At 49.2% G+C, this 24252-nt stretch overlaps 3 protein-coding genes across 3 annotated transcripts in view; 1 reads left to right on the top strand and 2 right to left on the bottom strand.

The window, feature by feature from the left end:
• Positions 1–11407, bottom strand: part of LOC135814646 (nuclear transcription factor Y subunit gamma-like) — a 20761-nt gene extending 9354 nt beyond the window's left edge. The window contains exons 1-5 of the mRNA XM_065327804.1: positions 11286–11407; positions 11139–11179; positions 2235–2549; positions 1017–1094; positions 593–613 (exon numbers count right to left, since the gene is read on the bottom strand). Coding sequence (XP_065183876.1) covers positions 593–613; positions 1017–1094; positions 2235–2549; positions 11139–11179; positions 11286–11388 — 558 coding nt within the window. The 5' untranslated portion in view covers positions 11389–11407. The remainder of the gene's footprint in view (positions 1–592; positions 614–1016; positions 1095–2234; positions 2550–11138; positions 11180–11285) is intronic.
• Positions 11408–11475: 68 nt separating this feature from the next.
• Positions 11476–13254, top strand: LOC135814648 (putative deoxyribonuclease TATDN3). The gene has a single exon (XM_065327805.1). The coding sequence runs from the start codon at positions 11811–11813 to the stop codon at positions 12636–12638; it is 828 nt and encodes a 275-aa protein (XP_065183877.1). The 5' UTR covers positions 11476–11810; the 3' UTR covers positions 12639–13254.
• A 125-nt stretch (positions 13255–13379) lies between these two features.
• Positions 13380–22748, bottom strand: LOC135814645 (delta(14)-sterol reductase TM7SF2-like). Its single transcript, XM_065327803.1, has 10 exons — positions 22365–22748; positions 21340–22047; positions 20264–20318; positions 18117–18326; positions 17636–17742; positions 17357–17476; positions 16504–16672; positions 16212–16292; positions 15189–15311; positions 13380–14090 (listed from the first exon to the last, which is right to left on the bottom strand). Exons 1-10 carry the CDS (start codon positions 22554–22556, stop codon positions 13930–13932), a joined length of 1926 nt encoding a protein of 641 aa, XP_065183875.1. The 5' UTR covers positions 22557–22748; the 3' UTR covers positions 13380–13929.
• Positions 22749–24252: the final 1504 nt, after the last annotated feature.

The raw sequence follows: 24252 nt of genomic DNA, 5'->3' as shown, positions 1-24252 counted from the left end.
GTTATGTACCAGTACTTCTGAAGTACAGCAGAGGCCAATGAAATACAGAATTTCCTCCAGAGCAGCGCCACCATTTTCGTGCAATCATGGCACACACACACACACACGCACACACACACACACACAAGGCTGCAATGTATCAGACACCGTACCCAAAGATTGCTCTATATTTCATTAAATGGAAACAAAATATATACAAAAATATTTCATTAAATGGAAACTTTTTTCCATTTAATATTTTCCTTGGCTCACCATCTGAGTACTTACTATTATTTCATTGGTCACTACAGTATACGTGACCCGATACAAACTATTAAAAACTTGCTCGCGCATGTTCAATGTACAGTGTGCAGTCGATGCCAGAACCTTGCTGACAAATCACTCGGCACTGGTGCCGTGTTCAAATTGACAATGCGAAATGCATGCGGTTGAAAGGAGCACTGGTCCGCGCGGCCTAGCCAGCCAACTTCACTTATATGTCAGAATTGCTTGGCATTGAGTATAGGTGCCAGTGCAACAACAACAAAATAAATAATAGACATCGAGATCATACTTGTAGGTACACTTTCACACAAACACAAGTACAACTCACCTCAGCACTGATCATCTGATTCTAAAGGGGAAACCAGAAGTTCACCACACACACATACACACACACACATATACGCACGCACGCACGCATGCGCGCGCACACACACACACACACACGCGCGTGCGCGCACGCACACACACACACACACACACATAGTAAGATCATTTCACCCATTTCTTAAAAAAAGAAAGACCAGCAACATCAGTGAGCATCAGTGACAGGCTGGCAGCATCTGCCCAGTGAGAATGTGTAAGCATCAATTACACATTTTGTGAGTCATAGAGAGAAGAGTAGTTGCAAAGATCCATGCATGTGTGTGGATAGGCGATAGAGAAATAATGAGGATAATGAAAGGGAAGGGATAGAAAATATTGTGGGGCGAAGAAGCAAATTTCACACTTAATACTGGTAAGTGGCATCGTACCTTCACATCGTCGTCTTGCTTCATGATCTTTTTGATTCGAGCCAACGGTAGCTCCATAACTTTGAAGTCGCTTTGAGTCTAGCCATGGAGGGAGCACGGAGCACGGAGAAGCAATGCAGAAAAAGACTTTCCCATCACCAATAACCTATCGTAGCGTACTACAACCATACAGTGCAGATTACAAAGCCTGCAGTCAGTTGCACTGTACGAAATACTAACTGTTAGTAGTCACACTCCCAGTTGAATAGTGCAAGGGATTGCAAGGGATTGCAAGAGATTACAGCACAACCTCCTCTGCCTCTGATGCCTAGTGGCAGGAGAGTTGCAGACACGTTGGCTGGTCAGGCTTCGCCAAGCCACTCTTTAGTCAGGCAGCCATAATCAGACACTAAAGACATGGAGAAAAGACTGCAGAGCGTGCTCTATAGCAAGCCTGACTTATGTACAGTACTGGCTGGGTAGTGGATAGGGTGTATTGGATTGCTACATGTCTGGTTTTAATTTTAAAGTGACTTTCAGTAAGTACACGCCGTATAAAATTGGAACCCAACAATAGGTAACCATGGCAAATGGTCATTAATACGAGCAAAAGAACATGAAACTAGGGCTGAGTCGGGTAGCATTTTCTTCGGGCATCGGGTTCGGATAGTTTTCCACGGGTAGCACGGGTACCCGATCGGGTAATGTTTCCCCGGTAACACCACAATGCACCCCTTCCCTTACACACTGGGCAGACATGCGGAGTATTCCATGAATATGCATACGTGCACTGTACTTGATGTCATCTGCGACATCGGGTTTTCGGGTACTATTCTGTACCCGTCTACCTGAGGTCCTCACAGGTAGCACGGGTACCCGACTACTCGTGCACACCACTACTAGTACATGAAACCCATACCCTGCAGCTTCTGAGTTTTCTGCATGGGTGTCTGTCATGGCAAAATTCCTGATTTACATATATTTGGTGCAAATATGCGGCGGGAAGGTGCGTAGTGCGTATAACTGAGCTCCAGTTGTGCAAAAAGAAACCTGCTTCAATCCTGCTTGTACGCGTTACATCACTAAAATGGTTGTATTTACTCTCGGTACAAGCTATGAGCTAAGTAACTGTGGTTGGCTTTCACCCTTGTCTCAGTTTTACTGGCCGTCATCATGATGTGCCATGAGATAATGATATAAATACAATACAATACAAGTTGTTTACAATCATGTACTTACAAGGTGCTTCATCTTTTCATTAACCTTTGGCCAAAAAGCTTGCAAGTCTTCTTGGCATTGTGTCAATGGTGTTACAGATGAAGAAACCTGAGCTGCACTGGCCGTGGCTTGATCACCAGCCGCTGCAGCTGCACTGCCGACATCCTGTAGGCTTGTTCGACCCGGTGGGATTGTTACCGTCTGCACGGAGCTCTCACCGACGGTGGCGAATGGACCCAAGCTGGAACGCATGGAATGCGGGTCAGTGAGCAACAGGCTGGTCGCATCATGACTATCACGGTCACTTCCGGCTAGGTGAGAAGAGTATCCAGATGCCTGCAGAACACCGACAACCAAAGGAAAAAATAGAGCTTCCACGTGCAGTATATAAAATGTATCAGTGCCATACATGTCATTCACCGGGTGCAGGTGGGCACCTGCTTGAAAATTCAAAATTCCAAGTGTCCATGTCTATATACCAATACATGCGCACAAATATGAAGGAATGAGTGTGCGAACTTCCAAAATCCTCCTCTATCCTGCATAAGGAAGTCACATCACCCCAGCCTGCAAGCACCAGTGGATTGGGACGATATGAAGAATAAATCCTTCAAACAAGCCTTCACCCCAGCAGAGACCGTTCAACATTTTCTTCAGACTTCGTAACTCATACTTCCTGTGAATCCACACAGGCGGGTGGGACGCAGTGTCGGAGTCGTGGTGACGCCTGGTACCGTTCAGGTTTCAACAGGTCACATTACAGGACTGCACTTTGCGTGCATTCATCGAGCACTACACCTGTAGCCATGCATGACTGCCTCAAGCTCCATACATGTGCATGACTCATACCATAATACGATAAGGTCAAGTGTCTGACCGCCAACACGTACTCATTAGACTACGTCACGCATTCACCATTGACAGTGTTGCTTGTACTCCCTATACACATCGACGCTTGCTTATACATGTAGCTGTGTATTCTTTGTTCTACAGTCAGTTCTAGCTAGGTTCTTGATAGGTTTTGCTAGGGCATTGTTAGAGTGCATCCAAGATAATCCAAGATGGAGTTGGTGTTTTGAGAGTGAGAACTCGAACCAGTAAAGTTTGTCTCCATTGTTGAACGTGGGTTCGGAAAGTATCCGCAGTCGGTATTACAGTTACGGTACTGATGCAACCTGGTTCCGGGGAATACGGAACATAGTGGTCCTTCGAGCCGGATCACGTCCACGATGGAGAAGCTCAGGCGGAGTCAGCGCACGACGAAAGGCGTTGCAGCGCCAAAACTCGGGTACACAGACACCCAGTCCTACGCTGGTGCTAGTGGTGGAGATGACAGGATGACCGAAAGTAGGAGCCAAGCCGTCACCGCGAATTCAGCTGACAGGCTCAGCGCCAGGATAGCCGTGTTACAAGCGGAACAGGCTGTGGCGGAAAAGCGGCTGGAAATCGCCCGGTTGACGGAGCAGGCGATGTCGGAAGCCGAAGGGACGTTGAGGGAAAGGTCCGTTGAGACCTCCAGCTCTCCTGTGATGCGAGAAGAAGTCTTCCAGGAAGCGGGTGAGTTGCATGAGGCGGTTGCAGCCCAAGATACGTCGCTTATCGACTTTGACGATGATGTAGTTGCACCTAGTTCAGTTGCTGTTCCAACACCAACAGAGTCACACACGGTAGTCGGTGTAGAATCTCAGCCATCAGAAGGAGAGGCTTCCCATAGATCTACGCACGTAACGTCAGAATCAGCAGTAGGTCTACACCATGCAGAGGCCTGTCAGGCTAGCACACCACCACCGGTAGACGTAGTGATAGACGCACATGTAGAGAGGGACTCAGATGTCCAGCATGTCCGTGCATTCACTCCGGCACACAGCTACCACTACCAGGCACCGCCATGCGTAGTCCAAGATCCGATTCATGAACACCTGAATGAACCTCCGTTTCATCAACCAGAACCGCAGGCACAGGCACAGACACAGGTACTTCAAAGAACGATTGAACACACCACTGCTGTTGTAGCCGATGCCACTTACGCTGACTATCTAAGCGAGTCCATTCAGCGGGGAATAGGGCCCGAGCCCTGGGATAGGACATTCGTAGAGCGTCAGCAACTGCCGAGATCCAGTACTGGCAGTAGTCTACGCAGTGTAGAACGTGAGTTCCGGGCCAAGGAAGTTGCGTATCAGCAGCAACTACTACAGCTTCAGACGATGATCGATGAATCCGCGATCGTCGAGAAGCGGCGCCAGCGAGACGCTTACGCACTGCAGACGAACCTAGAGGAAGCTGAGGCGAGTAGGGCAATGGTCGAGCTAGCGTGCGACAAGCAAGCCAGGGATCTTGCGGCAGAACGAGAACGCAACGATGAGCTGGCCCGATCGATGACAGAGCTGAGGCAGCGGCTATTCGCAGCGGAGTATGCCCTACGAGAAAGCCGTGCCAGACAACGACGAGCGCCGAAGTCTGGTAGTGTCACTGAGCCTGTTAGAGAAGTACAAGGCTTACCGGTAGTGCAACCACAGCCTGCACAGGTCCACGAGGAGAGACGTGAGCGCTGCGAGTCGACCGCAAGCACAAGGCATAGCGGTATCCCGAGCACTACGTCACCCAGTCACCCACACGCATCCATGCCAGTACCCGCACCACGAAAGCACCGTCGCGACACGAGTGCACGTGCACGCGGCTACATGACAGTCTCAGACTCCGACTCAGAGTCAGGGCCACGTGGATACTCTAGTGCCAGAGCTACGGAGACGTGTACCGGTGGTAAGGGCGCAGCAAGTAATGCGAGTGAGGTCGAAGACGCGTACATGAGTGGTTGTACCTCTACTACCGGTACTATTACTGGCAGCACAGTTAACAGCAATCCTGCGCGTCAGATGGCAGACCTGGCCAGTGAGTTTGTAGGTGCAATCACCCAGGCCCTACGTCAAGGGCAGACCTCCCAGGTCGAGAATAGTAACGCTGGCATCAGACAGCTGGCTGCACGCCAGTCATCCACCAGCAGCAAGCTGCCAATCTTCCCTGGCAAGCCGGAGGAATGGCCCGCGTTCCTCGCGCTGTACCGAAGCAGCACGGAGCAATGCGCATACTCAAACGCAGAGAACGTCCAGCGCCTGCAGACCTGCCTGAAGGGACCAGCCCAGGAGGCAGTACAGCTGCTCCTGGCCGTGCCAGACAATGTAGACGAGGCCATCCGGACACTGGAGCGTCGTTTCGGCCGGCCGGAATTGGTAGTGAAACAGCTAATCGAGCATGGCCAAGGCTAAACCAGCCCCGCTACACCGACAGTCGATCCCCATGCTTGAGCTACGAGCAGCTGTACTCGGCGCCGAGGTAGCCGAACAAGTCGCCCAAGCCCTCGGCATCAGCTCGTCCGACATCACGTACTGGAGTGATAGCCTCAATGTCCTGTACTGGCTTCGCTCACACAGCCGCCGTTTCAAAGTCGAGGTGGGCAACAGGGTCAGCAAGATCCAAGCACTGTCGGACCCCCGTCAGTGGAGGCACGTTCCGACATCAATCAACCCTGCGGACAAGGGCACCCGGGGCCTATCTGCAGCCCAGCTCGCATCCGATGACGACTGGTGGCATGGCCCGAAGTTCCTACGCGGACCCGAGAGTGCATTCCCGGCGCGGCCGATCGAGGTTCCCAGTAGTCTGCCGGCAGAGCTGAAGAAGCGATCCGCTATGTCGTTCAGCGCGGTTCCAGGGAAGTACCAGCTTGACCCCTCCAACTTCTCGTCTTGGACGCGGCTCATCCGTGTCACCGCTTGGTGTCAGCGCTTTGTACGTAACGTCCGTATACCGAGGGAGGCTGGCGCCAACAGACCAACACCCGCTCCACGACGCAAGTTTGGATCTGCCAAGTCAGTGAACGGTATGACAGTACCCGCTCTCTCCCCTGCAGAGGTCCAGGCGGCCGACGTGTTCTGGGTACGGAAGGCCCAGGAGGAGGTGTATGGCAAGGTCATCAAGCGACTGGAGTCCGGCAAGGAACCCGATCCCAACGAGCCATTGCTGAAGCTGCGACCCCAGCTGGAGGAGGTACATGGCACAACCGTACTGACGGTCGGTGGGAGACTCACCACTGCACACCATCTGCCGCTGACGACAAGACACCCCATCATCCTGCCACCGAAACATCGGGTCACAGCCCTGATCGTGGATGACGAAGACGAGAGATGTCAGCACTCCATGGGTCCCAACCACCTGCTGGCCAACCTCAGCAACCGGTACTGGCTGATAAACGGGAAGTCCGTTGTGCGACAGCATCGCCACAGGTGCGTCAAGTGCCGACGAGGCTACGCGAAGGCTTTGACTCCAATCATGGGAGGGTTGCCGGATTACCGGACCTCGTCACCACTTATCGCCTTCAGCAAGGTGACCATCGACTTTGCCGGTCCATTTCTGACGCGCCAGGGACGAGGCAAGGTGCAGCAGAAGCGGTATATCTGCGTATTCTCGTGCCTGCTGACCAGAGCGGTACATCTGGAGCCCGTCAACTCGCTCGACACAGATGGGTTCTTGATGGCGATGACCCGATTCTGCAAGAGGCGTGGAACCCCGGAGTTCATAGTGACAGACAACGGGTCGAACTTCACCGCCGCAGAGCGACAGCTGCGCGAAGCCACCTGCACGATAGATCAAGACCGCCTAACCACCCACTCCGAGCTGCGAGATGTACAGTGGCATTTCAACCCACCGAGAACGCCCCACTTCGGTGGTGTAGTAGAAACGATGGTCAAGGCAGTCAAACGCGCACTCTGGCATGTGCTGCACCAGGCTGGCCTCACGGATGAGGAGTTCTCAACAGCGCTGGTACATGCCGAGGCAATGCTGAATTCCCGTCCCCTTACCACCGTATCATCTGACAGCGACGATCCAGAAGCGTTGACGCCAAACCACTTCCTGATGGGACGCGCGGCTGCAGTCACACACCTCGAGGCGTAGAGAGAGAGGATCTGGAGAAGGTCCACCCCAGACGGCGCTGGCTGTTTCTACAAGTGCTGACAAGGCAAGTTTGGAAGAGGTGGCTGCGCGAGATGGTCCCGGCGCTAAACGTCCGGTCCAAGTGGTACAGGAAGGCAAAAGACGTCGAGGAGGGTGAGGTCTTCCTTGTCATGGATGAGAGTACTCCGCGCGCGACATGGCCTCTGGGACGCGTCACAGCCACATACCCAGGGCAAGATGGTGTCGTCCGTGCAGTCAACGTGAAGATCAAAGGCAAGGAGTATCGACGATCAGTTCATCGCCTCATCCCACTGGAGGTAACAGAGGGTGAGGTGGAGCTCGACTCCGAGAACTGCCCAGCCACAGCCAACGTCAATGTGGACAATGTCACCAGCTGAGCGAATAGTGGTACGGCAGTGGCGATGAGGCAGTAAGGCTGTGACTGTAGTGTTAGCAAGCAATCCACAATCAGAGTGAACAATACATCCAACCGGCTAGATAAGACGTATCCTCGTTCCCGGATATGTCTAGTGACATTACGGCATGCATTTGACACAATGATGTTAGGTGTGACATCCAATAGCAGTTCCCCAGGAGTTAGAACATCACTCGGAATATTAGTTTGTCTCACTCGCATACATTGATTAGGCTATGATTCGTTCGCGAGGGAGGTATGTCGGAGTCGTGGTGACGCCTGGTACCGTTCAGGTTTCAACAGGTCACATTACAGGACTGCACTTTGCGTGCATTCATCGAGCACTACACCTGTAGCCATGCATGACTGCCTCAAGCTCCATACATGTGCATGACTCATACCATAATACGATAAGGTCAAGTGTCTGACCGCCAACACGTACTCATTAGACTACGTCACGCATTCACCATTGACAGTGTTGCTTGTACTCCCTATACACATCGACGCTTGCTTATACATGTAGCTGTGTATTCTTTGTTCTACAGTCAGTTCTAGCTAGGTTCTTGATAGGTTTTGCTAGGGCATTGTTAGAGTGCATCCAAGATAATCCAAGATGGAGTTGGTGTTTTGAGAGTGAGAACTCGAACCAGTAAAGTTTGTCTCCATTGTTGAACGTGGGTTCGGAAAGTATCCGCAGTCGGTATTACAGTTACGGTACTGATGCAACCTGGTTCCGGGGAATACGGAACACGCAGCCCTCACTGTAACCCACACACTTCACGTACAAACTAGCACGTGGGGAGCCCTAAGTCATAAAATATTCACTGGTTTCAGGGAAAGATGCAAACGGGAAAAGTCTGAAGAAAAAATTGACTGTTACCCCCAGGACTCAAAGTCAATAACGCCGAAAATTGAGCGTCCGTGGAATCGCGGTATCCTGTGGGGACAGGATGATCTAGCCGCATGGATTTTAGTTTTCTTACGGTTTAGCCTCAACGATTTCACGTGCAATACGGTAATTTCAAAGGCAATGCCTGTTGTGTGACGCATCACATACAAACCCATCCGAAGTGTCCGAGGAAAGTGGATTTGGAAGCAGGAAACTGTAGCAGATCGATAATGACGCAATGGCCCACAGTTCTTGGCTGCGTAATGCATGCAGTGCGCCGCGCCAGACCCCATGTGCAGAGTTGCATACTCTTGGGGCTACAGTAGAGTCACGCGCTGAAGAACGTGGAGCCCAAGAACGTCCAGCCTGAAGCGCTAAGAACGCCACAGCCTAAAATTAAGAACTGCGGAGTTGGTTTTCTGGCAGCGTGTGGGATACATATGGTCCAGTACGGATTGTTTCTTAGAACGTGCAATAAGAACACAGCCAGATTGCTGGAAAACAAAAGAACATCCCAGGAACAACGGTCTTGGGCGCGCGACTCTACTGTATGTACTCTACTGTATGTACCCTACTGTACGTACTCTACTGTATGTACTCTTGATAAAGGAGTGTAGTCTGTCCCCACAGGATACCGCGATTTTGCGGACGCGGACGAAATCCGAAAATTACGCGCATAATTATGCGGGCGAAAACAGGCCATTATGCTGCAAATATGCGGGATTATGCGGTCATTATGCACAAGTTCTCTGTCATTTGTACAACTTTAGCATGCTGTTTAATGCAAGTATACAACTTTGTCGTACAAACTCATGCACCGGTACGCCTTTGTAGTACAATTTCAACATCATGTACTATTTTCTTGTACATTCCCATGAATAACGTGGGTTTTACGCAAAATTTCTCGAAAACGCGAATGACAGCCAACAACGCGGAAATCGTGCGTCCGCGGAATCGCGGTACATGTATCCTGTGGGGACAGGTTATTGGTTTTCATCCGCGTTTTCGAGAGATTTTGCATAAAACCCGCGTTATTCATTGCAATGTACAAGAAAGAGTACGTACATGTACATGATGTTGAAAATGTACTACAATGTCGTACCGGTGCACGAGTTTGTACGACAAGGGTGTATACTGTACAAGTGGAAATTTTGTCCAGGGTTTCAGTACGTTTTACGATCCATGGACGAAATTTTTGACTGGACGAACTCCCTTTCTTTGGGGTTAGACGAAATTATTCGCCGACGAAATTACTTGCATGAAACTGCATGTTTACCGCATAATGGCATGTTTTCGCTCGCATAGTTAAGTTATGTCCCCTTGGAAAATCGCGATTCCGCAGCTGCGACAAATTCCGCGATTTTCGTGGGTTTCCGCAAATCTAGCATTTTCCGTGGAATTTTGACTCAATTTTCAGTGAATCCGTGAGCCCATGCCATGGCCCACACTGTAGACTTTCATGCATGGTGTGTTCTGTGCGCTTAGCTAGTGTACTTGGTGTACGCGGAGCGTGTGGCTATGAACTATTGTCCCCAGGGCCGAACTTTGACATCGCACAGTTCTTCGCGCTTCCAAATTCCTTGCTAGATCCTCCGTTCACGTATTGTGGTCCATACCTATGGCCGGCTATCATCGCAAGATACTGCCGTTTCCGCAAATTTACTATATCTGGCCCACATTTTTCACCCTCAATTTCTTGCGCAAATTTCGGAATTTTTCCCGCAATTTTCTAGGGGGGCAGATAGTTATGCGCAGAATTTTAGGATTTTGTCCGCGTTATTCTGTGCTGTCCCTCCAGGAAATCGCGATTCCACGGATGCAACAAATTTCGCGATTTTCGCCCAAACCCGCGATTTTCAGCAAAATCCGCGATTTCCCGCGTTTTTTGTTGTTTTCTGCACTTTATCTCACTTTTTTATGCACTTTTCACGCAGTGCTTTCCATGATCCTGTAGGTTATTTTGCATAGTACGACTCGGACTACTCCCAAGTAGATAATTATACGATGCAACAAATTTCGTGATTTGGCCCAAATCCGCAATTTTCTGTAAATAATTCCGCGAATTCCTGGCAAGTTCCGCATCATTCCGCACTTTTCGTCGCATTTTTTGTTGTTTTCTGCCGCAATTTCTTGCGCAAGTTTTCGAGAGTTTTTTCCGCAAATTCCCGCAGGGACAGTCCGTGGGAACGGTGTAACAGTAGTGCACATTGCACTGACTGACGTATTCGGATGTCATTTGGCCCATATTAATAACCATGAGCATCAAAACTAATGTACGCGTTCCCTTCTGATCATGCACTTAGTCTTTCTCAACCCCTACTAACTATTACTTGGAACGATGCATGTATCGGTGTGCGCTGTCTTGATTTTTATCCAACCACAGAAACTTATACAGATTCGAAATACCAAAAAAATTATATTGTGAGTTCAGTCCTTTTCTTCCATTTGGCCACGTCTCCAAAACGGCTGTGCTAGCCATCTCAAAATGATTGCAAAAATACTCATGAAGAGATGCAGAAACGACTGGATGATATGAGTGGTTGATACAATACGGGGCTTTCCAAACGAAGGACTTGCAACAGCGATGAGCTGTCAATTCTTTAGATACGTGTGTGCAACGCGAGAAGACCAAGGCAAGCTGCCCGGGCCTCGCACCACACAAATATTTACCCACCGTGCCACTATTGAACGATACATGTCCAGCCATCTCACTCCCTACGAAACCGGGAAGAAAGAAAAGGCGAAAAGCCAATGAAAGATATGTCAAGTGTTTTAATATTGGCGCCATGACGGCATCCCACAACTCGACCAATGAACTCACCGGCAGATTCTCTAGGGCGAAGGCGATTGGAGGAAACAAAACAACCAATGGACGACGAGGAAGCGCAAGAAGATGTACGGGAGGCTTGGGTACGCATGCGCATCGTATCCTGGCAACAGGAAATGGCGTCAAAAGCGCAGCGGCGCGGACTTTTGCATTTTTGAGCTTCATGATTATTTTTGTTGTTGTTTCACAAAAGTAGTTTGTAAACAAAAATAATCCGGTGCACCGGCAGTTGGTGCATGTCGTTGATGTTCGATTTCAGTTGCAGGTTGTGGTACATCAGTGTACTACTGTCCTGAGCTAGCTTTTCTTCCTAGTGGCGTTGCAAGTAGCCACCATTGGGGGCAGAATAGTGCCGGGACCCCAACTCAGTTGAGCTAGCCACACCATCACCGTGATAACTGCTTGACTCGCCGGCTTGGTGTGACCATCCACATGCAAGTCACATTTGCAGAAACTAACTTCAAGGGGAATGATTTGTAGAATTGTTGAAAATTAACCAAGAGAAACTTACTTGCAACGATGATTGATGGTCATTGTCACATATCGGATGTAGCATTCGATCATGACAGGGAGGCAGTGCTGCAGCGCGCTAGCGATGCTGGTGTCGCAGCAGTAGTGGCTGTGACAGAGAGTTTTGCTGACTTCGATGCTGTATTGGGATTCGCTGAAGGTCACAGTGGTCCTTATGGCGGCGGCTTGGTCGTTGCGCCTTGCCTTGGTGTGCATCCAGTACAAAGTGATGCAGAAACTGGTCAACAACGCAGTGCACGCTTGGAAGATCTTGAGAATGTGCTTCAAGCAATCCGTTCGAACAGTGCACGATTAGTAGGAATTGGTGAAGTGGGTCTAGACTTCCAGCCACGCATTGCCTCAAGCAGTGTAGAGAAGGACAGTCAAAAGGCAGTGCTGAAAGCACAAGTGGAACTGGCCAAGGAGTTGGGCCTTCCGCTCAACGTCCACTCACGGTCTGCGGGACGGCCGACGATTGAATTCTTGAAGGAATGCAATGCCAAGGACGTGGTGCTTCATGCGTTTGACGGCCGAGCAGCGATTGTGCGTTCTGGTGTAGACGCCGGATATTTCTTCTCAGTTCCACCGAGTATTGTACGCTCGGAGCAAACGCAGAAACTTGTGAATGTGGTGCCGCTTAATCAGCTACTTCTGGAGACAGATAGTCCTGCGCTGGGGCCTGAAAAGCAGGGTCGAAACGAGCCGTGCAATCTGAAGATCAGCTGTGAAGAGATTGCACGCATCAAAGGCGTGTCGATTGAAGAAGTTAGAAAAATCACAATGCAGAATACGCTGAAGCTGTTCTCAAGGCTAAGAACTATATGTCCTAGATTGTGAATGCCAAGAGAGCTCTTTGGATGCCCATCTCATAGAATTAGTCTGCTGCCGGGGTGATACGTGTGGTGTTCAACCAATGAATCTGTGGAGGCATGCTGGCCATGAGCACTGCTGCTGCAGGAGCAGTTTCACTCAGATCGCCATCGCCACTGACACCCAGCAACACGGTGACTACAGCTACAGTGCAGCCTGAGCAGCTGTTCTCAGCATGCTATCACTCACTAGTGATCCTGCCTCCCGCACTATTATGGCAGCCGGTGTGTTCCACAACCTAGGGAAATGCAGGCATGCAGTTCTGTACGTCTGTATGCCTGCTGGACGCCAGCCACCAGTGTTCTGGACGATGCCATGTGCCCAGTGAAACATTGTAGGAAAGGATAACTCTGCTGGAGGATATTCACATGGTCGCCACCAAGTGCAAGTATGTGGAGGCAAGCGCATACAGGCAACACAGTCACCGGCAACTTCTGTACCTTGCAAAGAGCTACTGTATGCCAAAGCGCCTTTTATCATTGTAGTCACCACCGAGTGCGAATGTGTGAAGGCAAAAGCAGCCGTGGAACACAGTCACAAGCGACTTCTGTACCTAGCAATGGGCTATGCCGAATCGCCTTTCATCACTAGATGACTGCCTGCATTGTGAGCGGAGTATTGCGCAACGAGACTGCACTGTGACTCACTAGACATACCTGAGTTCTGGCTTGGATTAGCTATGATGTTAAACCTCTCGATCCCATGATCTCAATGCAAGTGCCACACGGCCTCACAGGCTTTCTCTTGCACAGCAGACAAGTAAATTAACGATACAACGGTCAACATACTGATCATGCCATCGCAGTGATCTAAACAAAACATGTACACAACCGAGTAAGATCCCTATCCAGCATATTTTCAAAAACACAAACAGAGTTTCAGCTGCGTAGCATGTTGAGTCCTAAAATCATTCGAAGGTCTGGTAAAATCTAGACCCCAGGTCACACCATTTCTTTGCATAAAATACTCATATTCATGCAGTAAAAACCAGTGCATTGTAAAAACCAGTGCATTGTAAAGATCGATGGTGTATCCTATCGTACAAGTACTAAAGATGGCTACTACATGTATTTACTAAGTGAGAAAAAAGAATTTTGTTCAGAAAGAAATGATCAAAATCAAGACTAGTTTGGGCACTCTTAAAAAAAAGGGAAGTAGCTGACATTCACTGATGCTTGTAGTTAGAAGGCTATTCGAAAAGAACAGTGCATATAGATTGATAGAACATGTATTCCTAATCTGTACTGGATTTGCTCATTTAGTAGATGCCAGGTACAATACGATATGGCACACGTTGTGTGTACTCCTTCCACGCCTCTCCATACTTCCGTGCACAGTGCAGGTCGTCGCGTCGCTGACGGTGAATAAGCAAGATGGCAAAGTAGATGAAGTAGAAATAGCAGATGATATTCTGAACACCTGTCAAATAAGAAAGGCATGAAGTAAAAAGAGAAATGCATTATACAAACAAAGCCTTGTCTGGCCTGAAGGTAGTCTCCCCAATCATCGCTGCAGCTATCGGCAAAGACTTCCGCCTGAATACCAAAAGGGACGAACAGGCCGTGTACCCGTAAGCAAGAGTACATAAACCAGAGTATGCAGCTGTGCATAACAGATCTGAAACAGCGCAGTTCGTGCACTACGTCACCCTGATGATATCAGCCAAGCCACGACTTGCGTACAGCTCAAATTTTCGTGGTTCATAGCCTGGAAATCAACCAAGTTTGCTTGATTTTAGACGTCCTGTTTCAGGATTTCGGTGGTTTTGTGTGACTGTGTACGCTGCGTACATCCATTGACAAGTAAATTCACCAGGCTATCCGTATCAAAAAACCGAAATCAGGACAAACCCAGGGACCTGCACCACCGTGACTGGTTACGCAACTTTTCACCGTACCTGTGGCTTCCCATGCCGTCAGAAATGACGTACTACACGAATTACGCTCCCACAGGAACCATCCCAAGTTGCACACTCTGGTTTATGTACTCTTGCCGAAAGGTGTCCTGACAAAGAGCGTAATGATCTTACGTGCATGCATGATACAACGTCACCCACGGTCTTATGCATACATGCATGATACAACGTCACCCACGGTCTTGTGCATACATGCATGATACAACGTCACCCACGGTCTTGTGCATACATGCATGATACAACGTCACCCACGGTCTTGTGCATACATGCATGATACAACGTCACCCACGATCTTGTGCATACAAGCATGATACAACGTCACCCATGGTCTTGTGCAACCAAGGGAAAGCAAGTAAGTCCACCTCTGCAGCATGGATAGTGATTGTGTAGCTAATATGCCAGCACTGTAGTATCAGAATCAATTAGTAATGTAGTGTAGTAAAACCTGCATGTGCCATGCATGCTGGGCTAACATGGTAGACAGGTGGAGTGTCACCGTCTTGGTTTCAGCTGCACGCATCGGTGCAATGGGGGTCTGAATTATTTCCACTACACTGCGATATTGCCATCAGGCAAAGGAGTAGTTGCCTCAGCAATCTTACCACACGTTCCGCACCACGCAAGCGCCATCATGAGGTCACCTAGGTAGTTTGGCTTGCGACATACACCCCACCAGCCATCTGCTAGCAAGGATCGACCACGGCTAGTTGGGATTCTGTACAAATCTGCATTAGGACACAGGAAACCAAGACAAATTCATCCACAACTGAGTTCATCCAGAAATGAGGACAACTGGAGAATAATGTTGCTACAAATTCCTGCAATACTACAAGGATGGAAACCAATTACAGTAAAACCTGCAAATGGCGACCACTCAGATATGGCGACCACTTTTCCTTGTCACGGACGCATTCAAATTCAAAACAGCTCGGATAAGGCGACCTCTCGCTCAACACGACTGACGACCACCCACTCGCGACCGCGTTGCACCCTGCTAGTACAGTCATGTATGTCATGTACGCATTGCACTGTGCACCATGCATGGTACATACATGTATACGAGTATAATGCATCATATGGTAGATCTACACATCAGTGCATGAACTGTAGATGTACATGTACAATGAAATTATGTACACGGTGCATGCACGACACCTGACAGCTCTGAGGCCCCCAGGCGCTTGAGTCGTGGGCAGTAGCATAGGTGTGTGCAGTGTGATACACTGATCAGAACGATGTCACATGTATATAAGTGAATACGGTCACGTGACCCATTGAACTGGATAAGAAGACCGCCTGGCCAAGGTGACCACTTTTTCTCGTCCCTTGAGTGGTCGCCTTAGACAGGTTTTACTGAAGTTGACACAAGCAAGAATGGTTGCCGCCTTTCTCTCCAGCAAAGAAGTGTACTCCCCAATGCAACTGAAGTGACAGTTCCCGGTGATAGTCATTCACGGTGGGATTTTGAAGACATGAAAGAGGACGTGACAAAGAACGCCCAGTATACGTCGATAATGACCACTATTGCGGATTTCTAAACGTTTTCATGATTTCATATCAGACTGCGAATCGACCAAGGAGAAATATCATTTACTTTTTAATGATATGTACACGATAGTACTTACGGCTCACTGCGGTGCTATTGGGAGCACGACGGAACTCATCCTTCTGAGAGTTAGCAGAGCGGAAGATGTAGAATCCAAGCACTGTGCCACAGAGTGAAGAGCAATCAAGTCACCCAGTCACCCAAGTCAGTACTAGACACATACCCGACTACAAGCAGCTTCTTTTTTTAAAGGTTTCCCATGCACATTCCATGAGACACAATAAGTCAATAACGTTAAAACTTAAAAGTCACAATCGTGAGCAAATCCAACTCATTCTAACAAAGACGATAGGCAGCGTTTCGAAGCTTACTATTGAGGCCGACAAGATACGCCACCGCCCATGTTGGCAGTTGTTCAGGTCGGTCAACCAGATACCTAGCTTGCAAGGTGTAGATGAATGGCACCCAGGCAAGGTCACCGAATGCCAGCATGAAACCAAATCCATCTGATATGATGTCCATCGTGGTCAGGATAGCCGACTAAAAAGAAACACACAAACATTGACTTGACTATGTTAGGCAGGGCCCTCTTTTTTTTTAGTGCATGACCGTGAGAATCCAACCATCTCAAAGAGGTATAGTCCATAGAGATCAATGTACAGGTACCAGTGATGGCTAATCCACTACAGCAATATGCACGGGCGGTATACATGGTTTGCGAACACGTCGAAGTTTGATTTTGACATGCACCATCCGCAAATCAGTGCTGTTTCGGAGATAGAAACCAGTATGCTGCTTTGCTTACCACCAACCAGTAGCTACAGCATGAATACTATGGTATGCTTATCAGTTTGATACAGAGCTCTCATAACTTAAACAGAATGACCTTGTGCCGTGATGATCTACTTGTACCTTTACATACGTGACACTACCCAGCTCCGCGAGTTCATCTTTCATGTAGTAAAGGATGGAAACTATCCTTGCGAAATCGTGACAGGCCTCCGTTGTTCCCAGCTGTAGGTTCATGCGACTTTCGTGGACGACCCTCTACTTTCTGCCCCCCCCCCCCTTTACAGTTGGTGATACTGTGTTTGCCCATACCCGTATTTTGTATACCTCGTTTCCAAGATGATAGTGTGAAAGCGGCACAGGATATGCATACTTTTGTGGCTGGTGTGCCCAGCAACGTAGTACACAGTAACAATCACCAGTGACATGACTAACCTCTGAAGCAAGGCCATCAAGCACATACAGGAACTGGAAAGCATTGACCAAGAGCATGGCGTTGGACACATAGCCATGATTGACGTACTGGGTGTAGGCCATGCAGAAGTTGATTGCCACCTGCAAAAGAAACCGCGTGGTGCAAACGTGCAGTGTTGATAAGAGACATGCTTCATGAGATGATGCAACTAAGTACGACGTATACTCAGTGCATGGGATGCATATCACATCATCGGCAAGGGTTGTGACATTCCTGACACCTGGTACAATGCCACTTACCCAAGCTATCAAACCAGGACGAAGCTCACAGAAGACCTTGAGATCAAACATTCGGCCAATGCGTGGATTCAACTCGCGACCAATGAAGAAGTCGTACACCATGTTGCCTAAATCCGACCATGACATTCAGCAAGATAGCAAGTACACGTAGAACCACAGTCAACACACACACACACACCACCACCACCACTGTGACACAATACCACTAGTATACGATATGACTCGAAGCACGAGCATACTTGTACGTTGTACTGTACAATCACTATACCAACAAGTCTTCAAGGTTTTCTGCAGTCACCAGTTGCTATATAAACAGCAGCTCTACATGTACATGTGCAAAAGTACGGAGAGGGGGAGGAGAGCTTGACATGTACCGACACCACAAAAGTGTACCAACAAAACCCCATACAGAGCAAGGGAGGTGCTACTTCGGCGGTACAATCTACGAGGCGGTCGGATTTCATCAAATCACTTGTCTTACCGGTATTTCCTCCTTCAGCACACATAGCTCCTTGCCGGAATGAATAAGCATAGAGGAAGATGGAGAGTACCAACGATACCATGGTCGCAGCAAAAGCCAGCTGCAGGTAGTTCTCATAAACGTACACAGGGTTGATACGCAAGTGTACACGATCTCCATAGAACACACTGCCCAAGAAAACGACGCAAGTGATCACGAATGTTTGGAGTGCTGCAGAATAGAGGATAAAAATAAACAGTAACGCACACACATTATACTGTACAGCTGGTGTACTGTTTATACTGTACAGCTGGTGTACTGTGTGTGTGTGTGTATGTGTGTGTGTGTGTGTATGTGTGTGTGTGTGTGTGTGTGTGTGTGTGTATGTGTGTGGGGATGCCTTTCATCATCGCTGCATCCGCACAATATTAGCCATCCCTCGCAGTCAGCAGCAATCCGATCGCATCACGTCTGCGCAGTTACGTCGTCACTGGGGTGACCCAGTGCCACTCTCTGTTAAGATGCGCCATCGTCGTTTAGAGTGGCTTGGTCATGTGGCTCGGATGTCGGAGGACCGTGTCCCATTGCAGCTGTTGTTTGGTCGTTTGTTGGCTGCGCGCCCCTTCTGCGGTCCCAGGCGTAGGTGGAGAGACGTTGTGGCTACTGACACGAAGTCCATTCCAAACTGGTTTGATTGCGCACAAGACCGGTCAGCTTGGCGAGAGCAGGTTCTGGTTTTTCAGCCTCCTCGGGCAGTAGAGAAATCCGTACTCTGCTCATCTTGCAACCGGGCTTTCTCTCGTCCTCAAGACAAGGCACGGCACAAGTGTTTGGCTGAGCGCCAACTTCCCGTCCACCAACAGCGTGGTTCAGCACAGTGCGTCAGTTGCTGCCGATGGTTCCGTAGTAAGGGTGGGCTTGCAGTTCATCGCTGCCAGCCTGCACTCCCTGAACATGCAGATACGGCATTGACGGCGTCTCTCGCTAGTTGCTGCTTCCAGCATTGTCAACGCTGCAATCGCTGCTTCAAGTCCCGGGCTGGTTTTAACCGCCATAACTGCAACCGTGGAAAACGTCTTGCTGCAGCCGATAGGGAATCACTGCCGCTGATCTGCATGCATTGCCCGAAACGTTTCCGACGACAGCAAGATTTGACGAGGCACCAGAAGTCCTGCCAATGACGGTGCACTCCAAACTCTGGCCCCCTCCGGGGGTGACATTGCCCAATGGGCAGTCATGCTATAGTAGTAGTAGTGTGTGTGTGTGTGTGTGTGTGTGTGTGTGTGTGTGTGTGTGTGTGTGTGCTCGTAATCAACTCCGGATCATCGGAGAACACCGCATGCAGTCGGGTGCTACGACTCCCTGCCTCGCATGTAGGCCTCCGCGGAATATGCTCGTATTTTTACCGATAATTCCTTTGAGCATTGCTCAAAATTACGTCCGATAATTCCCGTAATTCCACCAATAATTCTCACAATAATGCTTTTTTTCTTCCCTTTTTGCAGATACCGTACCGCTTACGGGGTTTTTTTGCCACTTGTACGGGCAAAAAAATCACGGTTCGCGTGAAACTCGGCTGGAAGCTTTTTTTTCTTTCTCTTTTGAAATACCGGGCGATCAACTCATTCAGGATCACAAGCTTTTTGGTACAAATCAGGGTGTTAAAATGGAAAAAAAATGAAAAAAGGGGGGCATTGCTCAAATTTTACCGATTATTCCACAAAAATTGCCAATAATTCCCGTTTTAAAAATCACACCGATAATTCCCGAAATTATGCCGGCATATTCCGCGGAGGCCTACTCGCATGCATGTCTGGTCCTATCTAGTTCCTAGCCAACCGGCGGAAATCGCGAGTAACTTGAGTACAACATTAGAGAGGTTAAGATGCACGCTATTTCTGACGTGACGCGAAAGTTCAGCTCGCGTTATTTGGCTCGCGTGTCGAAAAACAAAGCGAGTGACCTGCAGCTCACGTCGAACTTTGGAGTTTTACGCTGAATTTGACGTGAAATTGCACGTCAGAAATAACGTGCATCTTTTAACGTCTCTAATAAGGCGGCAATATCAGTTACACGTAACATTATATCCCATGATAGAGTGGATATCTCAGGTGCAACTTAGGCTGTGTACAGCTGGGCAGGGTCTGATTGTACCCACAGGTGCTTACCACTGATACGATAAGGTAGTTTGCTTCCATCGCGCAATGGCTGTCCCCATTGCACCTGCACAGTGCACGAGCAAAGCGAGAATGCACGAATACCGGCATAAACAACGGCTTCTACTTCGGAGCTCGTACATACATGTATATGCATGTCCATTGTAACACTCCCTGTTCATTGTTATAGCACGGTGATGCACTGCATCAGTGGATGGTAGGATACTAAAAGAGGGTAAGTATGGCACATTCTCATGACAACTCACCACCCTCACCGCCATGCAGGCAGGGCACCACATTGGCGATGAGCATGCAGTAACAGCGTGTGAAGCAGTCATCGCCAAATCATGTCCCTACCATGCGGCATCATCAGAATACAGTGCTGCCAAATAATTTTTGCCCCAAATCGGACACTTTGACCGCCAAGGTTGGCCACATGGTACGAATTTTTCTTCGCAAATTTTTCCACAGAATTCAAAATATCACCCAAAATACCAAGAAAATTCACCTCGTTGCCATGGTAACCGAAATGGCACCCCGAAGTTAGTTAGCAGTTGTCATGCATTTTGTAATGCATGAGTGTGGTCACACACTGTACAGTGTACATGCCATCCAGGCGTGTTACTTTGCACTTCCCCGGCCCAGCGCTAGCCTTTTTAGAAGCTGTACATTGGTTTGTGCTTTCACGGCTTGTTGCGCTGAAAAGTGAAAATACAGGACTTCGGCGTAGGAAAGTACGGATCCCTGACATTTCGGGCTGCTTTTCAGACGTTTCCTTTTCGGACCGGTTTTCGGAAGAGCCTTCAAAGATCGGACACTGTCCGAACAATTGGACGGTTTGGCAGCACTGAAAATATTATGCATACCAAGTGACATCATCCCGGGCCCAGTGCAAGCACACATTTACGACAGTGGTAAGTGAGATGCGACCTCAGTGCACAACCAAGGGCCAGTGTCACTTGTAGTTCTAGCTAGGGCCATGTGCCCTTGGGTCTGATATATTCATCAGGAATTCTACGACTCCCTAGCCACAACTGTATACCATGGTATACGGGTATGGTGTAGGCGGCAATAAGCCCGTAACTTACCCATCCGATGTCCAAGCAGTAGAGAAAGGCATGGAACGCCAGCCAAACGTCTACGATCATCAGCGCTTTCCAACTGAAGAGCGACCACAATGCTGGGATCTTGGCCATCCCCAGATCGGCAACAGAGCACGTGCTTGGATTACACACACCGTACAGTGCCATAATCACCAGCGGCAAACTGATCATGGTAAACAGAGCTCCCATGGGGCCACCAAACTCGAAGTTCGTGGTCTTCTTGTTGAGCTCGGTTCCAGCTGCCTGTGAGCTGGCTCCTCCATCAGTGGTGGTTGTACTGGGTGCGTCGCTGCCCATCGCGGCGCTACCGCTGTCCGCAGTACTGAGAGCAGGTGATAGTGCAGGGCTCGTGACTGTTTGCACTGAGTCACTCACAGCTCCACCAGTCCGAGTTTGGCTGAACGAAAGGGAAGTCGAATTTTTTTGTTCCACGGACTCGTCCACTGCTGGTCGGCCACGGGTAGAGCGTCGAGGTGTCCGACGGTCCAACACAGGGGAGCTCTCGACTAACGAGTCAACGGTGTCATTCTCCGACGATAAGGTGGACGCGGACGCGACTGGTCTCTTCGGTGACTTGCCTGCGCGTGTCGGACTTTTGCCGGTGCGGCGAGCTGGTGATCTGGATCTAGATCTGCGGCGACGAGATGGTGAGCGGGACCTAGAACGTGATGGCGACCTTCCACCTCGCCTTGACTATCACAGTATCAGCGTGATAGCACACACACACACACACACACACACACAAACACAGCCGACCAGGGAGTTAGTCCAGCAGAGCGAGATCGACACTGAAAGAAAGTTAGCTCTGAGCGCAGTACGCTTTCTGAGTCATCCTGATCGACAAATCCGGGTGTGCTCATTCAAGCCTTGAATAGTTTTACTTTGATTGTGTTGGGCGGGTGTTGATCTGCTGCATCACGCCATTTGCAGATGTCTCAGAAATCGTCAACAAAAACCAGGTGCCAATTGCCACTGAAATAAAAATATGACTCTGAGGCACAAGTACTTACATTCGGCAACATGAGGTTATTCGCTGGCAGCAAGAAGGTCGAAGAGTCCTCAAACTCTACATCGTAGCGAGCACCTGAGTGCTGGCGAACAACAGTGCCTGGGTAATACAGGCCACTGCCTGGCCAAAGGGCCAGCACTTTGGTACCCACTGGATGGGCACCCGCCATGGATGAACGCGCTCCTGATGCCATTGCTCACCTATTTCTTCAAACAAAAGCCAAACGTAGCTGACCCTCACTCGATCACCAGCGCCGCTGAACGAAAGTAACTCCTCGAGTCTCGCTCAACCTGACCAGGCGCCCTGGAACAAGACGATCGTAGTACAAGATCAAGAGGCTTTTTTTGAAAATTCAACAAGAAACCGCCACCACCACCAGCAGACATGTCGATCTTTTTTTCCCAGTTTTATGCATGCAACGACTACTAGACTAGCCTTGGTTACAGTTGGTAACCGTTGGTTCAACACCACGTACCGCGCGACAGGCACCAACGCCAACGCCACGGTGCATGTGATCTTAGCAAGCGGGGAGTCGTAAAATACCGGTATTTTAAGACTCCCTGTAAGCAGTCCAGAACATGACTGTTTATTGTGTTCTGGACCTTCTGCCAGTTCTGGTACGCATCCAGACACGGCTAAACAGTGAACACTAGTCACAGGTCTAACCTGCGTGTTCTCCACATAGTAACTTTGCATTACAAGAATAGATCCTCTTCTATCCAGATCTCCCATTTCCAGGCACAGTCAGTGTCAATCAACCACAGGCACCTTGCACAAGTAAGGTGCAGCCAAATCGTGAACACTTCTTTTCGGGGACCGCCAGTCAAACTTCACCAGTTTCTGAATCATGGGTCAGGGGCGTCGCACACGGTACGGTCACTACGGTATTGACCGTACCATTTTTTGCCCCAGATACCCGTGAGTCAACAAAATACACTGGTCTGGGGTATAAAATTCCAAAATTTTCGTCTCAGCCACCACTCCCCCACGAGTCAATTGTACTTCAGATGGCTGACCGTACCACACTAAGATACCTTCCGACGCCCCTGTGGGTCTTACATGTACATGGTATCAAGAGTCCATAACCCTAGGTTATGGACTCTTGATGGTATCGTAGTCGTTGTACCCGTACCAACAGGGTTCCATGCCATCAGATTAGATTGTAGTTCATAGGACAAATGGGTAAGTAACGTTGAGGGCTACACCGGGTCACTCAAGCACACCGTGTCCTCAGCTGAGCTGGCACGGCTTTGACATTCCTGGACAATGGGACCTTTGCCCTTAGTCCTGGTACAAGGACCTCATTGGGACGTGCTTCACAGAAGCATTTTTGCGATGTGATGCGCGATGCGACGGCCGCGAAACTGGGAAATCCCAAATCTCATCAATCTCACAGCCCATGCAACTGTCACAACTGGGCAATCATAGAAGTTGAGCTTGGCTCAATTTCGTGACGCGACAAGCGATGCGGCATACAATTTCGACCTTTTCCGCAGCAAAGTTGTACGAAGGTTCAAGAGTTGCTTGTAGACTTGTAAAAGTTGTACCAAGCCGCGTGAACACCATGGTGACGTACTCCTCTGTATTGAACTTCGCGCGCAAGGCGACGTCGAATCGCTGACTTCTTCTGTGAAAAGCATTTCGCGAGTTCGCATCGCACGTCGCCATCAAAGATCGTGTCGCATCTCAGAAAAGCTTCTGTGAATTCCGCTTTACTCTTGAGCACAACCGTCAACAGCACAGTACACCCTACTCTCTCGTATCCATGCCCTGAGACCGAAGGGCGTCTGAATTTCAAAACACTCCTCCGTGCACGTCCAAAGCCCGTTTCCGGTCGAATTAACATGTTTTAGCCTAATTCGGCCTAATTCAGCAGATCTGAACCTGAT

Source organism: Sycon ciliatum, chromosome 4 (genome assembly GCF_964019385.1).
Source record: "Sycon ciliatum chromosome 4, ocSycCili1.1, whole genome shotgun sequence".
Lineage (NCBI taxonomy): Eukaryota > Metazoa > Porifera > Calcarea > Leucosolenida > Sycettidae > Sycon > Sycon ciliatum.
Note: the sequence above shows the minus strand (reverse complement) of the source record. Positions and strands in the feature narration are given on the sequence as shown.